This window comes from Saccostrea echinata, unplaced genomic scaffold, assembly GCF_033153115.1.
Source record: "Saccostrea echinata isolate AGI-Se365-2 ecotype Australia unplaced genomic scaffold, CSIRO_AGI_Sech_v1 ptg000054l, whole genome shotgun sequence".
Lineage (NCBI taxonomy): Eukaryota > Metazoa > Mollusca > Bivalvia > Ostreida > Ostreidae > Saccostrea > Saccostrea echinata.
Window position 1 is genome coordinate 20,888,908 of NW_026889803.1, and position 21,974 is coordinate 20,910,881.

At 33.4% G+C, this 21,974-nt stretch overlaps 1 protein-coding gene across 1 annotated transcript; it reads right to left on the reverse strand.

Moving 5' to 3' along the window:
* Window positions 1–1,532: 1,532 nt before the first annotated feature.
* On the reverse strand, window positions 1,533–20,070 carry LOC133205584 (lymphocyte-specific helicase-like). Its single transcript, XM_061341425.1, has 19 exons — window positions 19,944–20,070; window positions 12,222–12,363; window positions 10,296–10,499; window positions 8,331–8,498; window positions 7,979–8,087; window positions 7,759–7,817; window positions 7,196–7,507; window positions 6,794–6,976; window positions 6,341–6,564; window positions 6,046–6,171; window positions 5,849–5,951; window positions 5,598–5,759; window positions 5,252–5,436; window positions 4,948–5,158; window positions 4,728–4,847; window positions 4,504–4,620; window positions 4,202–4,361; window positions 2,614–2,832; window positions 1,533–2,285 (listed from the first exon to the last, which is right to left on the reverse strand). Coding segments are annotated over exons 1-19 (2,883 nt in total). The 5' UTR covers window positions 19,946–20,070; the 3' UTR covers window positions 1,533–2,208.
* Window positions 20,071–21,974: the final 1,904 nt, after the last annotated feature.

Consider the following 21,974-nt stretch of genomic DNA (forward strand, 5'->3'; position numbering starts at 1 on the left):
TGGCTTGGCCCTTCATTTGTATAATTTAGAATCCTCTTATAAACCCAAAGGTGCTTTGTGCAAAATTTAGTTGAAAATGGCCCAGCGGTTCTGAAGAAAAAGTTGAAAATGTGAAAAGTTAACAGACGGACACTGGACAATAAGTGATCAGAAAAGCTCACCCGAGCTTTCAACTCAGGTGAGCTAAAAAGATAATGACCTTGACCCAACCTTGCTATTAAAATAAGACGGTAAATTCTGATATAATAATATTAATTATAAATGATATTGTATTCTTGAATCTGTTGAAAGTTCATTAATATTTCAATATACTAAGTAAGAGAATCCATCCTTAAACCTTGTGTCAAGTGTTGCTTGATGGACTCAAAGGGCCATATGCTAGTTCATACGTTCTCAGTTTTTACCATGGGACCTCAATTTAGCTTAAGGTGATGAGTTAAACTATGCAAATTTTCACAGCTAAAATTTCAAAGCGAAAATAGTTTGTAATGATTTTTATGACACTACAAAACCTTCATATCAACAAATGAACTGGTTTTCACTAGGTTTCCTTATCCTTACAAAAGTTCTTGCCTGAATAAGTTGCTGTAAATTACTGTGCTTAATTTTCTTTTTATACCCCCGCTCCGAAGGCGAGGGGGTATACTGTTTTACCTTGTGTGTCTGTCCGACTGTCCGTCCATAACAAATTTTTCGTCTCAGTTTTCTCTGCAACTACTCATCGCAGATGCTTGAAATTTTAGCACACACTTTGTTGAGGCATGCTATATGGTGGGATTAATTTTTGTACGAATTTGATGTCAACTTCCTGTTTATCCGTGCATCTGTCCAAACCATACATAACAAATTTTGGTCGTAGTTTTCTCAGCAACTACTCATTACAGAGGCTTGAAAATTTAGCACACTGTTTGTTTAGGCGTGCCATATGGTGGGATTCATTTTTGTACGAATCTGATGTCGACTTCCTGTTTATCCATGTGTCTGTCCGTACCATACATAACTAATTTTGTCCCTTTTTTCTCAGCAACTACTCATTGCAGAGGTATGAAATTTTAGCACACTGTTTGTTTAGGCATGCCATATGGTAGGATTTACTTTTGTTTGAATCCGATGTCAACTTCCTGTTTATCCTGTGTCTGTCCGTAACTGAACTTGTGTACATTCACATCAGAGTGTATATTCACATCAAAGTGGGGGTATGACTAGTGAGCATTGGCTCACAGACTTCTTTTTTTTCTTCTCATCATAAATGAATGTTTTTATCTTGAATGTCAATAATTACATTATAATTTCAATACCTGTCTCCAAATGCATACAAGTTATTAGCAAGCAAGATATTCACTCACATAAACAAGTGCTATTGCAGCCAAAAATGATTTATTTCTGGATTGTGACATTTACAAAATATCTAGTGAAAGACATAGTACTCACAATGCATGTCTCCAGCTATACTCACATCTATACTAGTATTAATAAATCTCCTCTATTTGTAAAATTATAAATTTCAAGAACTGTTAATTTCTCACACTAACATGCATGTATACAACCGTTTCACTGCAAGATTCAACTTTTATAGAACACAAAAAAACCAATTCACTTCCATACATGTAACTTGTTTAAGAGCGAATACCCCCTCACAGATAAAAACAAAAAGTAAATGCTAGCTCTATAAATCTACGTAGCACTACTTCTACAATCATAGAAGGACATTCATGTTATTTTACTTTTTGACACATGCTACAGTCCTTAGTAATACACAAAATAACAAGCATTTATACATCCAATACTTGGAAATGTTAAAATTAAATCCTCACATCTTAAGAGCAAATGATCAGTTGTTAAAACATGTAATAAAGAAGATATTGTATTGTTAAAATAAAATTTGTATACATACTAAAATAATAATGAGCACCATTTTCTGGTTTACATATGTATTTACAATATGCTGATGGCAAAAAACACCAATTTAAGTAAGATGAAAGTTCATCAATTTCTGTGTTGTTAATAAAATTTTGTCAAAATTGGCTTCAATAGGAACAACTAGTTCATATTTTATTTGATACTGAAGAAAAAATGTTTGGTTTCTTCTAGTTTGAACACAATAAGGTTTAAGTTTTTGTGTGAAGTTGAACACAACATGGTTTAAGTTCTGGTCACGTGGTGAGAGGTTTTCCTCTCTGGGAAATAAAGCCTCATGGATTTCACACTTCACTGCACATCTTCATCAATGACTGAAAACACAGATGTCAAGTCTGTAGCTTTCTCTTTTTTCAGGGAATTCTTTGCTGTAAAGAAAAATAACACAATCATAACAATTCTCATACACATATAGGTGAAAATAAACATACATATACATGAATAAAACCCCTCTTTGTGATGCAAAGTTTCTCAATACATTTGTTAGGTATATACTTAAAATAACAGATTAGGCATTTAATATCTGGAAATGCTTCACAGTTTTGAGGTATTGACTGTACCACTTTCACTATCTGGAGTTGCTTATCAAGTTTATGCCATACAAGGATAAACCTATGAGTACTTAAGTCTACCATCTACTTTTAACAAACATCCTCGTAAGTGTATTTATAAGTTATTCATAAATTTGTATGATACCTTTAGCTTTTTTGGATTTTGTGGCACTCCCCTGGTCTTTCTTCCATTTAGCATACAGATCAGACCTGTCTAACAAACTGTCGATGGCTTCTCTGCTTAAGTTTTCCACATCTTTAACCTCTTTCTCATGGTCCTTTGCCTTCAGCAGATCCATCAACTCCTGGGGACTCAACGGCTTAAATTTCTCCGTAAAACTTTCAATACCAGATTTGAATCTCCCTGTGTTAAAAGTTAAATTGGTATCAATTTGATTTTACATTTAATAATGCCATGGTTTATCTAGGGATGTCAACGAATATTCGAACATTCGAATATTCATTCGATGAGTTGATATTCGAATATGAATTTAAGATTCGAATATTCGGTGTTTTTCAGATTTCATAAAAAGAAGTACTGTGATTAATAAATTTTGGTTAGAACATTGCTGGAATTGTCCCCGTTTAATTTCTTTTTGATTTCTTTCACTACTTTCTTATCTTATAGACCTACTAATTAAAATCATTTTGTTTTTAGTACGGTGTTAAAGAATTGTACAATGATGCTTTATGTCTAAAAGACGTGAAGAGGATACCTATCAAAATAAATTTAATTGATCATTGAATGAATGTCCAATAGAATGTCTGTAATTAACATTGTAAAGGGCTCAATTTTAGAATGAAAGTGTAAATTACTTGATTATCTCGGGTTTTACATAATCCTGAATTTTATATTTATTATCGGGAAATTAATTAATTACCTAGGTAAATTGTCTATGGAAATGTTTGTATATATTTCAAAAGCATTGTATCAAAGATTATAATCATATCTCTTATTAAGCTGATAATTGTAATTAATTACACGTATTGAAATCTGAACTGTATATGACTATCCTGCCTTTGGTAAGACGATTGGTTCCTTAGTTGGAACTACTATAAAAAAAGCCCACATGTATCATTTGTTTATATTATACTTTTCTACATTTAAATCAAATATTTATTTGAAACTTTTGCAAATATCAAATGGAATTCTTTATTGTACACCTACAAAAGTCTTCATACAATTTCCCTTCCAATATTAGAATACCTACGCAAAATCTTTCATGAAAGTAGGATATGCATATGAAAAATAAACCAGGTTTTATTTATTTTACGAATATATACGAATACTTTCATTGAATATTCGAATATGAATTAATATATGAATATTAGCTGATCAGTGAACTATAAATTTTACTAATTATAGAATAGGATGTGGTAGTTGTCCACAAATTTACATTCAATGAAATTGCATTCTTTTCCAAAACCACAAACTTTGATCCCCATGAAAATTGATGAAACAGTTAATTTTTTATCTGTTATTTGAAAAAGGAGTAAAAATTTGCAACCTTGATAGAAAAATAGTCAAAGTCAAGAAAATCTTCAATAATAATAGACATTGTTTTATCTATTCACTTGCAATCTATTAACAAGAATGAAAAATACTTTTTCAAGTGTACAATTTGATTGTTCACAAGATTTTTTTTTTTTCAAAAACACTGCACTAGAATGCAGATAGTCAATACAGATGCAATGCAGATTGGTAAATACCATATTAAGTCAGAATAGGGTACCTTTATGAATGACCATTTTCTCCAATTTTCTCTTTGCTGCTGCCCTCTCGACTACCCTCTGGTCAATCGTATTAGCCGTCACTAAGCGGTAAATAATCACTGGCTTGGTCTGCCCTATTCTGTGACATCTGTCCTGGGCTTGGAGGTCACACTGAGGGTTCTGCAAACAGTTGAAATAAAGGTTGAAAATTTCTCAATAGGAATTTTGTAAAAAAAAAAAGAAATGACAACATTTTAGCTGAGAATTTACATGTGGCACTATACATATGTAATTTTATGGAAACAAATGAGCCTTTTCTTACCCAGTCACTATCATATATAATCACTGTATCTGCTCCTGTGAGATTGACTCCTAATCCTCCAGCTCTTGTACTCAATAGAAAGAGGAACGTGTCAGGGTTATTATTGAACTCAGACATCTGAAAGGAAAGGAGTCTCTTACATGAAAAATCACCTTTGTGGATTGTAAATAAAAATATCTTATACCTCAACATGTCAACAATTTTCAGTAATTCTAGTTCATCACCTGCTCTTGTCGATCATGTATGCTGGTCGAACCATCCAGACGACAGAAACTGTATTTCCTCAGATAACAATAGTCCTGCAAGATGTCCAGCATTTTGGTCATCTGAGAAAAGATCAGCACCTGTAACATAAAAAAGTTGTGTATCTATTGCCTCTTTAAGACAGTAACTGGTCTCCTTTCATCTCTGACCAATTAAAACAATGATGTGTCTCCTGAATACCTTGTGCCCCCTGGATTTGAGTTCTTTTAGCATGACATCCAACAGTTTCATCTTTCCACACAGCTGTACCAAATCCTCATCTACCTTATACTCTCCGCTCTCTGTCAGGGGATACTCCAGCAGATACGGGTGGTTACAACACTTCCTCAACTGCATCATGATATGTTGTAGACGAATTGTCACCACTGATTTGGCAGGAACTTTCTCTCTACTAGAATTGAAATCAACTTAAGTATATCTTAACCCTCAAAAGAGAATAAAAATATTTGCTCTTCTTCCTACCATTTGTGTTTACGAGACTTACTTGGCAGACATTGATGCTCTGCTTTCTTGGATATCACAGACCCACTTCTCCAGCTCCTCCTCCAGATCAGAATCAGCAGCCTTATCATCATCTGTTCCTTCCATCATGCTGTAGTTTACTTTCTTGTTCCTTGATCGTCTCACTGGTCGGCCATTGCTGTCCAACTCCACCACTTCTGGTCCTTCCTGCAAGACCAAGTGAAATTCTACACTATACTATATCAAGTGTTTATTAAATTTTATCTATTTACAAGTTATTCTCTTCAAACTTTTACACACTGGCCTATTTTTCCTCCTTCATGCATACCCAAAAAATCTTTAATCCACTACTAAAAATAATAGCTTACATTCTTTTCGCGAATTTTGTCTATAATGGTTTTGTCAACTGTTGCTGTGTAGAACTCTTGCTGCATGGAGGACATGGGAGCATACACTAAGAGCTCTTTCTTGGGAGGCAAATTGAGTTCAACATCCTGCTTCAATCGTCTCAACATGAATGGAGTCAAAATCTATGGTAGAAATGTAAACATTTTTTTTATATACTGTATGTTCTCAATTCAAAAGCTTGATCAATTTTGAGGTAGTAAGCAATAATAACCTGGTGTAGCATTGAAAGAATATTTTTCTGTTGCTCTTCTTTGACAATTTTCTCTTCAGCATCATCTACTGACAACCTCTCTACATCAAACCACATTTCAAAACTGCAACAAATACAACACAACAATAACAAAATAAGAAAATCAACAACCAAATTTCATCATACATTCTAGACGGAAGATGAATAAATCATACAACCTTCCAAGATCATCAAAGATTTCCGGTAATAAAAAATTCAACAGGGACCACAACTCTGCTAGATTGTTCTGGAGAGGTGTGCCAGTGAGAAGTAAGCGATGAGTGTTCCTGTACATCCTCAGCTCTCTACAAACAACAAATTGTCTGAAGTTAGTGTGTCCACAAATAGACGACTAAATGTTCACTAAAAATTACTATTGATTCAAGGAACAAATAAACAATGCTGACTTTTACTTTATACTCTTGTGTGAATGAGGTAGATTTTAAGCTATGTAAACAAAAAAAAATCACAAACCTTATGAGTCGACACTGGGTGTTTTTGATTCGATGACCCTCATCCACAATCAGTATTTTCCACTCGTGATGCTGCAGCTGACTCCTATCCCTCATCGTCATTTCATATGATGTGATGACCACAGGCTGAACTTCAACATCCTCACGAATTTGTGTCTTTTTCCTAATTTTGGCTCGATGTTGACTGCGTTCTTCTGGTGTTCCATGATAGAGCACCACAGGTACCTGATACACATACAACATTTATCATTAATGGATAAATTGGCTTGAACTAGTACAACTTGCTGCTGATTGAATTTAGAAAATTGTCTTTCCTAGCTGCAAGTTATTCTCTATGAAGTTACATTTTTTTGGAGGAAAAACTAAATAGAAAAGACAAAAAAAAAACTTTTTACAGATTAAACTATTCTCTGATTTTAAAATGTTTCAAGCTCAAAAAGCATGACAAACTGACCTTTGGAGCAAATCTTCTGAATTCTGAATACCAGTTAGGAATGGTTGATAAAGGAGCAACAACCAAGAAAGGGCCAGTAACTCCGAGGTAAACTAGGTGAGATATCAGCGCTATACACTGTACAGTCTTACCCAAACCCATCTCATCTGCCAGGATTCCATTAACTCCATTCTCATATAATGTCTGTAATACAAAAAATCCTTACATATATACACATTCATTCACAACTGTAATACTCTCATTTGTAAACAAGGATTTAATGCAATGTCTTTGTAACATTTACATGTAGTCAAATACACAGAAATTAACAGATATTCATGACAACTTCAAAAGTATGGTTAATGAATGATTTTATCTCCCAAACTTAATATCTAAAAACATTACTTCTGTTTCTATCTTTACCTTCAGCCATTTGTAGCCTTCCTTTTGGTACAGCCTTAGGCTTCCTCCAGTAAATAGAACAGGATGTTCCTCATTCTTCTCCAACAGAATTTTCTCCTCGGCCTCCCTTTTTAACCTCTTCTCTGTCTCCAGTTTTGCTCGTTCTTCCTCATCTAACTGTGAAATACTGTCAGCGCCTATACCGGAATCCTTGGTGACTGGTTGTGCAGCAGATAAAAGATCTGCAGAGTTGGTGTTTGGAGTGATGTTTTCTGAATTTTCAGCTGAATTTGTGGAATCTCCATTTTCTCCTTTTTTCCTCTTTGAAGAAGGCTAAAAAAAGACAGATGAAATTTGCCTAAAAGAATTTTAAATTTTAAACACAATCCAGTTTAAAAGTTTGCCAATGTTGAATTAAGTTTCTTTGCATATTTTCCATAGATAAATGTTCTTCATATATTTGAATTGCTACCTTCATTGTAGATCACAGACATTTCAAAATCGTGAGAATAAAAGGCATTTGAACTACTGTTCAGATTTTCATACATATCAAAACTTCTAATAATATAAACACTGTTGTCTACCTTATGGTCCAGCGGATCTGTTGGGGTTTTTCTTTTTCGACCTCTACCTGCTTTCCCCTCTGCAATATTTATTCACAATTTTAAAAAAATTATACTATTTCAATGCATACTTCAAGAAAATGAATTTTTAAATTTGTTGGTCTTAAAATACATTTTCACCTTTTGATCAATCTGCTATAATTGTTAAAACTAGCATATGAATATCAGTTATAGATCTTACCTTGAGAGGACGTAGGTTGGCTGGGGGAATTGAGAACTGACTGCTTGTTTCTGTTGGATCTTCTCTCTTCTGCTGGGGGATTCTTTTCTTGTGAACTTTCCATCTGAGCCTGCAAATAAAAATAACATTCACATACGCTTATTTTTTTTCCCAAAATGTTAAATAAACTTATAGTTCCAGGAAACTACATGAAATGCCCTTCTGGCTCCATTCTCCTTTACTACAAGGGCTTTGACACATCGATATACAAAGTGCTTTTTATATCAAAAGCCCTAGTCTCAATTACAATTTTGGAGGAAGACCCAGTGAAGAAGCCCGGCATGATATAATCATTTGATGTGCCACTACAAACCTTCTTTGCCAATTTTTTGGCGAGGCGCTCCTTCCTTTTCTCGTCCTCCTGTTTTTGTCTCTCAATCCTCTGTAACAAGTACTTGGTGTACATCGTGCTCTTATTCAACAGAAACTGAAGCTTACTGTATCTCTGTTCTCTGTCTTCACTATCCAGCTGCTCCCATATCTGGATAAAGAGAGAACAGTATTAATCCAATCTCTGAACAGAATACCATGAAATCTGTATAGTGAAGATGTAATTTCTGCCAAGTGTTGCATATTTACATGAAGTTGGTTGTCACAAAACATCCAAAGAATTTTGTGCCAGGGTACTTCCTGACTTTTATTTCAAAAAAAAAATTGAAATGACAAATTAGTCAAAATATGCAGAAAGAAATCATGTTTGAGATTGCTGGAAAAGCTTATCATTCTGTAATTAAATAATCTCATTCAATATATGCTCAAATCTGATGATAACATTATCTCATAAAATACAAGATAAATAGCAATAGCCAGGAGCCATAAGACATAATGAAGTATCAAATCATCTTTTGTTTATAATAAAGCTATGCACCTACTTAAACAAGTCTTATGGTCATTGTTTTGTATTGTTTAACACACCATTGTGTTAAAATAAACGAATAAGTCTAAATGACTGTTTATGAAATATGAATTTCGTATGCAAATCTACCGAGTTTCATACCCTCAGTTTAAAATGAAATTGTAAATCTGCAGAATTTTACATGCCTACAGAGAAATACAAAGAAGAAGCCAGGGGCTGACAAACAGATTTTTAGGCACTTGCCCAAGGGCAAGTGCATGGTCAAAATTCACTTGCCCTACCTGAATTTTTGCTTGCCCCACCATCATGACCATAAACTAATACTGTATATATTTATATATATTTCAAAAAATTAGGAAGACAAATACTGAGTAGATCAAGCAAGCCCCTGTGCCTAGCTTTATTTCTGACTTACATGTGGATAAGTCATTTGCCAACGGGCAAGTGGTTGATAAAATTTCACTTGCCCACCCCTAAAATTCATTAGCCCCCGGGCGTCGGGCAATGGGATTTGTCAGCTCCTGAGAAGCATCTTCATAAATTGTAAATGTGATTATTTAAGAGCAGAGGTTATTTCCAATTAACCTGCAAAAAATTTATTCCCTGCATATTACTTTCTTTGTGCTGCATCATTCAGTGAGGTACTGTAGATTCCTTATTTTTTTCACAAATACTTATTATTGTGAAATTACCCTTTAACGTCAAATCGTGAGAATAATAATTCACGAATGGATGATTGATCAAGAGTTTTTTTCCACTGATTTCAGTTCCATAAATATAAAAGTGACTAATTTTACTCCTTGAGTGGTGCTTCTCGTGAAATTACACGACAATTAATTCCTCACATATATTTAGAAATCTACAATATGCAGTGATCATGGAGATAACATCTACATGGTTTACTTTCTCATGCTTTCATATGATTGAAGTAGACACAAATTTCAATCGATAACAAAATTTCAAAATTCGTACATCTGTGTATTTTAGCCATCATGTTTGTTTTACAGTGTCCTTCTTTATATCTATGGTAGGACATGAGGTCATTACATATCAAAGTGAACAATGCCATCTAGTGACTCGGAGAACTAACCATACAGCAGCTGACAAGTCATTTTCATATCAATGACAACTGAAGAATTATATTCATAGTGAAAAAAGCAAATACTGGTCAATTTGTGATGGTGAAAATATCCCGCTCTGCTGCTGTCAATTAATTCATAAGCTAGTAGTGTTACGAAGCCATCTATTTACCAAGTTTAGAGCGCATATTGAACAGTCAGCACCATCATAGCTATACATTAACTTCTCTTTTAATGTTTGTACAGATAAAATTTACTACTATTTTCCATTCCAAACACATATGATTAAAGCATAAGGACCTTCCTCTAACCAAAAGTAACACTTTTTGTCAATTTGTGTTACCTTTTGTTGTTCACTTTTAACTTTTTCTTCTTCTTTTTCAGCTTCTTGTTGCAAACTTTTCTCCTCCTTCTCCATTTCACTGGTTATCACAGCTTTGTCTGACTGTCCTTCCTTTATATCTTCCTTTATGTCCCCAGTGTCTTCCTTTGAATCAGAGCTCAAGGTTTTATCTTCCACCTGAACATCCTTTTCCCCTTTCTCTCCCTTATAACAAGACAAAGATGTATAGACACACATTTCAAACTGCAAACTTTTTTAAACTTAGGCCAGCATTTTTTTATTTTTAGGTTTACGAACACCAGAATGAAAAAGTCCCGTAGGAGGAGGAAATTAAAAAAAAAAATTAAAAAAAATTTTGTATAAATTATCAACTTTTGTACATTCATTTTTGCTTCTTTTTTTATACTCTCTTAACAGGCTCCTTGCCACTGGTCACACAATGGTTAAAAATAGGAAGGTAGAACCTTAAATTGTTTATTTCATCATCTGCCAGTTGGGGCCATGCAGTGATATAAATTTTGAGATGTTGGTCAAAATACAAATTTAAAAAAATCTAATTTTTAAACTCTTTTAATTTATGTATATCTTCATTTTTTTTAGAATATGTGTTACATGAATGTGTAGAAATTGTTTTAAAAAATATACTCGAGACCTTAAGTAAATATTCCTATCATATAACAGACAGGGAGTATTGGGGAGGGGGGTCAAAATTTCTTCAATTAAGTGTAAAATAATTTTTCTGGCTGACACATTTAAAAATGATACTATATGCCTGTATATATTGGTATATACTTGTTTTCTTTAATAATTAAAATATTTCATTTCTTTAGGCTATTGTTTATTTCACCTTCAAATGGACTTCACTTCACCCATAGTTTTATTCATTCAATACATCTGATGCATAAGTGATCCTTTTCTACAGAATGTTGCTTAGATTTTAGGCTATAACAGAGACCTAAATAATGTCTCTGGCTATAGCTACCATGGACATTTTTTAACCTGTGGGAGGAAATAATTTACGTGCAGTTACTTTTGAATATGGATACATAATTATCTCACCAACATGTCATTGTGCAACAAAGTTGTCAGCATTTTATTTGTCCTCTGAACGGATGAAACGTTTTGAATGGCACTCCTATCGATAAATTTTACACTAAACCAAGCTATGATGCTGCTATGAACTATGCAGGTCTACCTTTATTTACCCGCCATGTTTATTTTAAACCGGAAATACGAGTTCGTAAATTTGAAATCTCGATCCTGACTCAAATTCGACATCGGGAAAGAAAAAAAAATCCGTTTTTCTCAATTTTATTTTTTTCCTGAAAATTAAAAATTTCGAGCGGCAGGTTTGTAAACCTAAAAATAAAAAAATGCTGGCCTTATGAGGATATTGGTACCTCAAATGAAACTATTACAGTAGATTTATTTTTCATCTTGAATATGCTATTTCTCAACAAAAGCAAGAAGATATACCATTAGCTGGTGTTGTTGGCTGACTATAATGCACATACAGTAAAACTCCGTTATAACAAAGTCACTGGGACCTGTGAAATTACTTCGCTATATCCGTAATTCATTATATCCGTATAAGAAATTCGTTAAATTTATATAGCTGGGGATCCAAGAAAAATTCGCTATATCCGTGAATTCGCTATACCCGTGTTCGTACTAAACAAGTTTTACTGTATACATTCTTTTCTGTAATATTTCTTTTTTTTCACAGACCTCTTTTCAATCTTTATCATGTTTTTAGTCTTCAATGTTATGCCCAGCGTTTCAGATTCTGAAGCTGGTCCATAAATATTAAGTGTTGGCACTCTTAGTGGAATGTTAAATTTGAAAACGTATTGCTCATTTTCTTATAGTTTCCTTATGATTCTTAAGACATGCTTATTTACTTAAGAAACTTTGATTATAACTTACCACATCTAGTGTAACTTTTGTCTGATCAGAATTCTGGGTGCTCTTTGCTACATGCTCTATAGTCCCATCACTAGCAGCCTCCTTGGGAACTGCAGCTTCAGCACTGGGAATTTGAGGAGAAAGTGATTTCATGACCTCAGCCCTACAAAGGACAGAAACACTTAAGTCAGCCAGATTCCTCAATAGAAAATTCACTCAAACCTTGTGCAAGTTGAATTTTTCAGTCAGCAAGCAGTTTTGATTAGGGTTGGATACCAGTACTCGGTACCAATACCGTACCGAATAGTTACTTCAAAAATACCAGTAAAATACTGTTTTATTTAAGGTATGTCACTCGTCAGCTTTTTAGAAAAGGTCAGGCAGAACCTCTTACTACAGAACTATTTAATAAAATTAAATTTTCATAACATATTTAAATGAAACAATGTAAATTGTTCAACATTCAATGAAACAAGAGGCCCATGGGCCACATCGCTCACCTGAGTAACTTTAGCCATGCTGTTCTTAACCAGATTTCCCCTCTTGTAATACTTATTGTGGGCCCGCCCTACCCCCGGGGGTCATGATTTTTACAATTTAGAATCCGCACTATCCCAGGATGCTTCCACATAAGTTTCAGCTTTTCTGGCCCAGTTGTTCTTGAGGAGAAGATTTTTAAAGATTTTTCTTACATATTTCAATGTAAAATTGGATTCCCTATTGTGGCCCCGCCCTACCCCCGGGGGCTATGATTTGAACAATTTAGAATCTCCACTACCCCAGAATGCTTCCACATAAGTTTCAGCCTTTCTGGCCTTGTGGTTCTTGAGAAGAAGATTTTTAAAGATTTTTCCTTTATATTTCAATGTAAAACTTGGATTCCCTATTGTGGCCCCGCCCTACCCCCGGGGGTCATGATTTTTATTATTTAGAATCTCCACTACCCCAGAATGCTTATACATAAGTTTCAGCCTTTCTGGCCTAGTGGTTCTTGAGAAGAAGATTTTTTAAAGATTTTTCCTTTATATTTCAATGTAAAACTTGGATTCCCTATTGTGGCCCCGCCCTACCCCCGGGGGTCATGATTTTAACAATTTAGAATCTCCACTACCCCAGGATGCTTCCACATAAGTTTCAGCTTTTCTGGCCTAGTGATTCTTGAGAAGGAGATTTTTAAAGATTTTTCTTACATATTTCAATGTAAAACTTGGATTCCCTATTGTGGCCCCGCCCTACCCCCGGGGGTCATGATTTTAACAATTCAAAATCTCCACTACCCCAGGATGCTTCCACATAAGTTTCAGCTTTTTTGGCCCAGTGGTTCTTGAGAAGAAGATTTTTTAATGACCCCACCCTATTTTTGTCTTTACTTGATTATCTCCCCTTGTAAGGGGACTTGGCCCTTTATTTTAACAATTTAAACTCCTCTTCACCTAAGGATACTTTGTACCAAGTTTGGTTAAAATTGGCCCACTGGTTCTTGAGAAGAAGTCGAAAATGTGAAAAGTTTACAGACGGACGGACGGACGACGGACAACGGGTGATCAGAAAAGCTCACTTGAGCTTTCAGCTCAGGTGAGCTAAAAACTGCTCAAAAATTCATAAAGAAGCAAGATTTATGAGGGACTATTTCTTGTGGTGGAAGGATATTTAGCAGAAAATTCTGCAAACCTGCACATTTATTAAATTTAATATCTTGGAACTTTAGCCTCACATACTTTTACTCAGAGAATATTTTCCGTTATGATATGCCTGGAATATTAAATATAGGTCTTGATTTATATTTTTATAACAAATTTTACACCTTCCCTCAACAAACTTTGCCGAGAAATGAAGATATATTAAAGAAGTCAAGATAAAATTTACACCGTTTTTGGCCTGAAAATCGCATATTTTGACCGATATTTCAAAATTTACATCACTGACCCCAACTTTTTCTTTCATTATTTAAAACTACTCGATACTTGTGACCGATCAGCACTTAAGTCGTAAAAAGTTTGATACAAGAAAATATTTTATTGCCTATTTAGATTTTTAATACCCCAAATATGTTACTTTTTTAGTGCAAAAAGGTCACACAATAATTTACGCACATTAATTTGCAAGATTTGTTCAATGATAAATATCATTCAAACTATTTTACGTAAAATAAGATTATATTTAAGATTATGGTTACATCTGATAAAATATGATAAGGGTTAAAGTGATTAACCAAAGAGTTAAAATTTAAGTGCAAAAAGGTCAACTTAATTGTACTGTAGCTCAGTCAGATGCACACTGGCCCCCTGTTTTCTCTGTGATTTTGAGTCATACTATATGAGTACTTATCCAAAACATACTTCTCAAAAAATCCTTGATATAACAAATTTCACGAGTGACATACCTTAATACCGGTACTAATGATGGTATTTCTCAATCTTTGAAACATTTTAATACATTCAAAATGATTTTTGAAAAAAGAGATTCCAGACTCGCTAAAATAAAATTCTCCGTGCACTGAAAGGGTACGCTAATTAATGAAGTGGATGCTTAGTATGATACTTGCTTTTGACTGCGGATATTCGAGGTAAATCAATACGTATATTTAAAAATAAAAAACATTCACATTAATCATGTTTTAATTTTATTTATAAAAACTGATAATAATTGTAATTAAAAAATGCAAAATGTCGCAAAAATGTGATGTGCATTATTATCCATTTTTAATGTTTCGTCGTTTAATGCGACCAAACAAAATGGGCCCTGGCAAGTGGCAACCGGGTGAAGCGGTCAGCTGTATCTAGTTAAATTAATTTGTTTGAGATTCAATTTATTTGTTTTGTTGATGATTTATCAAAAGATTGAAATATAACATAGTTTATAGGCTCATTTTAGATTATAACATTGAATGGTTGAAGATTGGTGAAAGCACATTTGTTATAAAATTAGCCCTCATTCTCATTCATCGAGGTATAGTACCATATCGTTAAAAATACAGTATCGTTTTAAAAATACCGGTATAGTTTCGTACCATTTATCCTTAACGGTATCTAACCCTAGTTTTGATGCTGTTTACAGAGATAGAAAATAAAGACAAGCATGGTTGTGTAGAAAAATTAACATAGAAGAAATGGAAATAAACAGTTTGCCAGTGCATTTTCTGAGAAAGTGTAAATGACTGCGATTCTGGGAGGGAGTATTCCTTGTAATTTGGAGTTAGATACCTTGTGTTATTATTATATATGGGTTAAAAAAATTATTACAGAAACAACGCAGCTATGTTAAGGACTCCCATATATACGTCAGCCTTGGCAGAGGTTTGGGAAAGCTATTATGACGTCACGTTAAAACAATACAAATGAATCTCGATGAATAAATACTATACGTTCTTTTTAAAACACACTAAATACTTTCGTTTTTCATTAATATTATAAAGATAAATGGATGTGCAACTTATCTTGCCATAAGAGCACTTAGCGTATGTAGAATGAAATCCAGCTTGATCTCGCTGTACTTACTGAGATGACGTCATTTCTTAGTTTGACACGCAGTTTCTCTGTACTTGAGGCGTGGATCAAGCTTTTATCGTAGCTTGTAAAAATAAAAATAAATATGAAACACGCGTAGTTGGAGCAAAAGAGAGACATATTCTGAAATATATTAATCAACATTTTATTGTCAAACTAAATTGATAATGTGTAGACTTTATATAAAGCCGTTGGTAGCACATTTGTACAGTAACGTGCTAGAATGACAGGTCCAGCCCCTCGAAAATATCAAAAGTTCAAGATATCTGCCTCACTATAAATTCTGAATTTTTAAACACGTGTAGCTATTATTCCTACTATTCTGAAAAGTGCTGGGAGCTGGTTGTGCATTGTTTATTTATTCCGTAATGTAACATTATTCCAATGCGTATTATATTTTTGTCTGGAGTTTATAGAAAGAGGGCTAAATTTTAAACAATTCCCGAACATAGGGAAGTTGCTCCCAGCACTTTTCGTGTTAAGGAATTCGTCTCAAAGAAAACAGAATAAATTTTATAGCGGAAAGATGCCCGTATATCGTTGAACTTTTACAATCTTTGTAGTAGTACATACATGTTCTAATTTTAAACCTGTCACGTGACAAACAGCTGATGTAAGCGATGTCGCTTTGGCCAAACTCAGCCAGGGATGGGCACGATTACTGAAAAATGTAATCGATTAATAATCGATTACTTGGAGGAATTTTGTGTAATGGATTAATAATCGATTACACTCATTTTTGTCCTGTAATCGATTGTAATCGATTACTTTGGAAGATGTAATCGATTAATAATCGATTACTTCCAAGTTTTTATCCCTTCAAATATCAAAGCAATATATATTTAAATGGTAAATGTTGATGTTAGCCACTGAAGTTTGAATGTGTTCCTGCAGTTTCAGTACAGATTCTACAGATTAAGGTTTTATTCTGGCTAACATTCTCACTAAATGCCCAAATGAGGGATTCTCTACCATGGAAAGTGGAGACATGATTCCTACAATAAAATATGCCAAGGAATTAATTAATATTCCTTTCAACCTTGGATATCTGAACCTCCACATTTATTGACTTGTTGCAAAAATTATTTAATATTTTATTGTGAATTACTTCATTAGAAGTATTTGGGCTGCCCGTATGTTGACAGTACATATTAAACATTCCTGTGCGTGTCTTTTTCAAAAAAGTAAGTAAATTAGAACTCTTAGTAATAAACATGTAAATTAAGTGTGTCTTTAAGTAATGAAACAAATAGCACAATTTCATTCTGTATTGAAATAAATGTTTTGAGAGCTATTAATTGTTTTATTAATATTGTTTGTCTTCAATGGAATAAAAGTTAAACACTAGGTAGTTCACAGTTTACACCTCATTATCTGCAAATGTCTCAGTCAATTAATTAGCCAATTAAGATAAGCAAACAAAGTGACACACACCCTCTCTTACAGACACTTATAACCTCTCACTGATATAAAAGCAACCTTACAAGTTGGAATGAAAACATGCGAATGATTTTGCAAATTTTAAAGTTACTAAAACACAAGTTTGAGGTTGTTTTTAAACATTTTCAGAAGTATTTCCATCTTCTTTTTTCGAGTACAATATACTAGTAGTTTATTTACCAAATTATTTATGTTTAATACAGCACTTCAATCTGTTTTTGCTATTTATAATTTTCTATTACAAGACAAAGTTTTTCAACATCTGAAATATGAAAAGGGACATGCAGCAAGAGGACAGTGGTTCAAATGTAAAATGCACACGAAAAATCTGTATATTTTATTAATAAATGGTTGAAATACACTTCTGAATTATTAAATACTAGACCAGTAGGTCTATAATGCAAAATTTATTGAGAACATCATTAAACTTATAATAATAAAAGTTAGGAAATCCAAACATTACACCAGGTGGTTTATATTTTATATTAAATTTTTATGTGTGACTGACTGGAAATAATTCTCCAAAATAACATCCATTTATGTATAAAATAATCGAAAGTAATCGAAAAAGTAATTATAATTACATTGAAAATTTTAGCTGTAATCGATTAAATTACGATTACAAGTAATTGAAAATCTCTTCGATTACAGATTACTGTCGATTACTTGAAAAAAAGTAATCATTACAATCGATTACGATTACTCGATTACGATTACCCCATCCCTGAACTCAGCAGAGACCCGATATATACAAGTGAAAACACCACAATTCACATTTATCAAAACTTATGATGTTTAAAAAAATATTAAAATTGTATTCATTTTCCCTGAATATATTAAAGCGTATATTTCATGGGCGTCCTTAACCTAGCTGCGAAGTGCCTGTGAAAAAGTTGACCTAATTAAACTCTAAGGATGGTGAAAAGCATACATGCCAACTTTCCCGATTTACGCGGGCTCCTCCCAATTTTACCCTTTGATCCCGCTCTCCCGATCGTGAAAGCAAAATTACCCTAAAATCCCGATTTGAAAAAAATCAACTTAAAATTTCCCTACCGAAATATTTTGTCAGTTGGGGTTAGAATATCAGACTTGTTTATTCAATGCACACAGATTAGTCTCTTTGATTATTTAACTCATGCAGAAGTGTTAATTATAGCCACAGGAAATCACTTCTTGCTTGAATGCACATAGCTGTCCAGGTACAGGTAACATAGCCTGGAGCAGTTAGGGGATTAAACTTTTCAATCAGAAGGGGTATGCATAGTGAAACACATAGATTTAGGGGTTAATTATATCATATTAATAAAAACAAAAATTAAATACAGTGATATGATAAACTAACAACAAAATTGGAATTAATCCATGTTGATCGTTTTTTAAAAACGAAAGTAGAAACAACAAAGCATAGCTGCTGTAATAAAAATATTGTAAAGTTTACCAGTTAAAATAAGATGAAAATAATTTAGATGAAACAACAAAGTCTTATACCTCAAGTACACTGAATTTCTCCCCCCCCCCCCCCAAAAAATGTAATACGACAAGGGAATACCCAGACGACACTGCCAAGATTATGCAAAAGTTCATCATGATTACATGTATAACAATTTTAATTTTTGTTTGGGATAGGGGATATCCCTGTTTTAAATAATTTATGATCTCAAGAGTAAATTTATTTCTTCAAGTTGTTTTGTGTGTGTGATAAAATTAATCATCATGGTGTCTAGTTATTAATAGGGAATAAAATGACACTTCTGTTTAAAGTACATACCACAAACAAATTTTCTTTCTCTCTATCTCTCACACACACACACCCTCACAAACACAATGCATTGCAATTTTTCAATATTTCTTTCAATTTAATGTCTAATTAGGAAATTCTAATTGTGTAAAATGTAAATATAGAATTTTACAAATGTTTCCCAGAAACTGTACAGTAACAAAATCTCATATATTTCTAAAACTGCAAAATAATTTATTGAACTGAAAGTTGTACATTTTTCACCAAACTATGTGTCTTTTTCAGACATAATGTTGTTAAACTAAACAGATATCACTTCTTTAGCGAGAGAGGTACCTATTTAAGCAAAAGATATTTGAATTTTGGAAGGAAAAAATTTGTTTGTATTATTTATTCTTAAATTGTATTAACAAGTGATATTGATGTTATAAATCAAAAAAAAGGGATAAACATTTATTTTCACGACAAAATGTCGCAAATTTAAAGCTTTGAAAATTGTCGTCACGTGCAAAATCCCCCATAGGAATTTTCAAAACTTGGCATGTATGTGAAAAGTCGAGAGGGACTATCATCAGTCATTTAAATATTGCGATGGCCAGAAGTTTTTTTTTTATTAAAATGCTAGCCGATGATGAATTAAGTGCTATAGACGGCTGATAGATGCGTAAACATCAATAAAATGAATGAACATTGCAACAATGCATGGGGAAAATGGCAACAGTTACTCAAATAAGGACAACATTCTACCTTTCGATTTAGAAAACAAAAATTTTTAATTTGCCTGATAAGTACTTAAGTTCTGAAGCAAGCCACGGCGCAATTAACGGCGGCTCGTTGGATTACCCCCCCCCTCCCCCATAATACTTTATGACAAGTTTTTTTTTGTTTTTTACGTCTCAAGAACAGCTGAAGAACATGGGGGAATTATATAAATGAACGATGTTTCGTAACGAACTTGCATCAAAATATTCCATTGCATACAATACTACGATCATGATATATTTGAATAATTTTCTCTCATTCTTTGCCCATTATTATTCTTCATTATATACTTACATGTTCAGATATACATGCAGACTGCGATGGTAGAACTTTATGCACTAGTATCACTGCAGGTAGTCTTACGAAACGTCTCCTCTTACCTCATTTACTTTCCCGCCACCGCACAGTGGCGCTGCTAAGAAAACATCCGGTTTCTGCGAAGTACGGAAATCGAGACGTGGCAAAACCAAACAATAATCTTGCTCACTAATTACGCGATCGAAAACACTTCGTACTTTCCATCGAGTCTAGAATTCGGTTCAATTTCCAGTTGAGGGGGTATTGGGGGCAAAAGCGAATACAAATTCCTCTTCAATCAAAAAAAAAAAGAGAAAATTATCGTAGGGGGTTTAGGCGACCTCCGTTTTCGGAGGATAGTTTATTTTTATCCTCTGAAATCGGAAGATAGCGGTCTCGCCACCTACCGGACTTTTTAAAACGAAGGACAGTTAACGCTTAACCAAACAAAGAACAGGAACTCATGCATTTATTAAAATTATTTATGAACCATATACATGTTGATATCTTAACCAAAAACAAATAAAAAATACAACTACAGATAAGTCTGATTAAAGATTTATCAACATTTATGTTATTAACGTCAATTATTACCCTTCCCTGCTTGTATAGGCCAGGTAAATTATTTAAAATAGTAATTAGTTAGATTTAAATATTGTTGGTTTAGAAATATTGATTAAATATTTTTTTGAAAATCAAGTTTAATCATTTTTTATTTCATCCGTATAAAAATTCTTCAATATTTTATTTATCTAATATTTTATTTATTTATGTATTCGTTTATGTACCATCCTCACGACCCCTGACGTTGTGAGGATGTTTATGTACTAGTATATAAATTTCTTTTTAAGTATTTATTTTATTTATGCAATTCAGATTATTTCTTCCTACCTTCCTTTATTTATTAATTCATTCATTTCTTTATCAACATATCTTATAGGACAGTATCTTGCATTTAAATATGTATCCTTCCGTATTTCCTTTTTCTCCTTTTTAAAATTAAAACAAAATATGAAATGTTATATTAAAGTACATTATTATTTGTTTTAATAGGGAGAGAAAAAAATGAATAGTAAAGGAAAGGAAATTTGGAGAAGAAAGAGAGCGCAAAAAAGTCAACTTTGAAACTAGATTGTAAAAGATCTAGAAATAAAATCTCAAATCGCCATATGCAATCGATAGTACAATGTCAATGTATGAAGTTTTATTTACATATACTCTGGTACATGCACTTTTTCACTAAAGGTAGATACGAGGCGTTTGAAGATTACCTGTGTTATCCTCCAAAATCGGAGGATAACATATATATCCCACAATGCATTGCGATTTTCCATATATGGAAAGAATGTGGCCGCCATATTAAATTATGGCTATCCTCCGAAAATGGAGATCGCCTCTAGAGACCTGATTAATTTAACGCGATTGGATGAGGCTCGATTCAGAATGGTGTATTTAGTGGGAAAAAATTGCATGTCAGCCTCAATAAAATGATTTCAATAGATATTTAAATAAAAATGGGGTGATCCATATAGTCCGAAGGCCCGCCAGTCCAAAACTTCACCAGACCATTATGTACATTTATTATAATATACACGTGTAATCATACGTCCCTGACTAGACAAAGCCTGCTCGTCGGAAGCCCGATAGTCCGAAGGTTCATTAGTCTAAAAATCCACAATATTCCGAGGATTTATTAATGAAAAATGTCCGGCCTATTCTTTGCAATTCTGCCCTCAATATTTCAAAAATTTGAATCCGATTAGGGCAGTTCATTCCTACTTTTATTTGTCAGAGTGATTATATAAATCATTGTGAAATAAAATATTGATTAGATTCAAATTTGAGATTTTCTTGATATATCCATCACTTTTACATTTTAACCTTTTGAAGCGTCAAAATTAAAAAGGGCCGAATCTTCTATGAAGATGAGCTATGATTAATTTTTTTCTCAGATAAGGGGAGCGGCTAAGTTTTATATGCGTGGTACCCTGATTTTTTCTTCATAAGCAATGAAATACATCATCCCGT

Bases quoted from the DNA above. Each gene is read 5' to 3' on its own strand.
- LOC133205584 (XM_061341425.1), bottom strand. The intron at 10,500-12,221 runs GTAAGTTATAAT...TCTTGTTATAAG, and splicing joins CAAAAGTTACACTAGATGTG to GGAGAGAAAGGGGAAAAGGA. The intron at 5,760-5,848 runs GTTATTATTGCT...TTTCTACCATAG, and splicing joins TTCTTTCAATGCTACACCAG to ATTTTGACTCCATTCATGTT.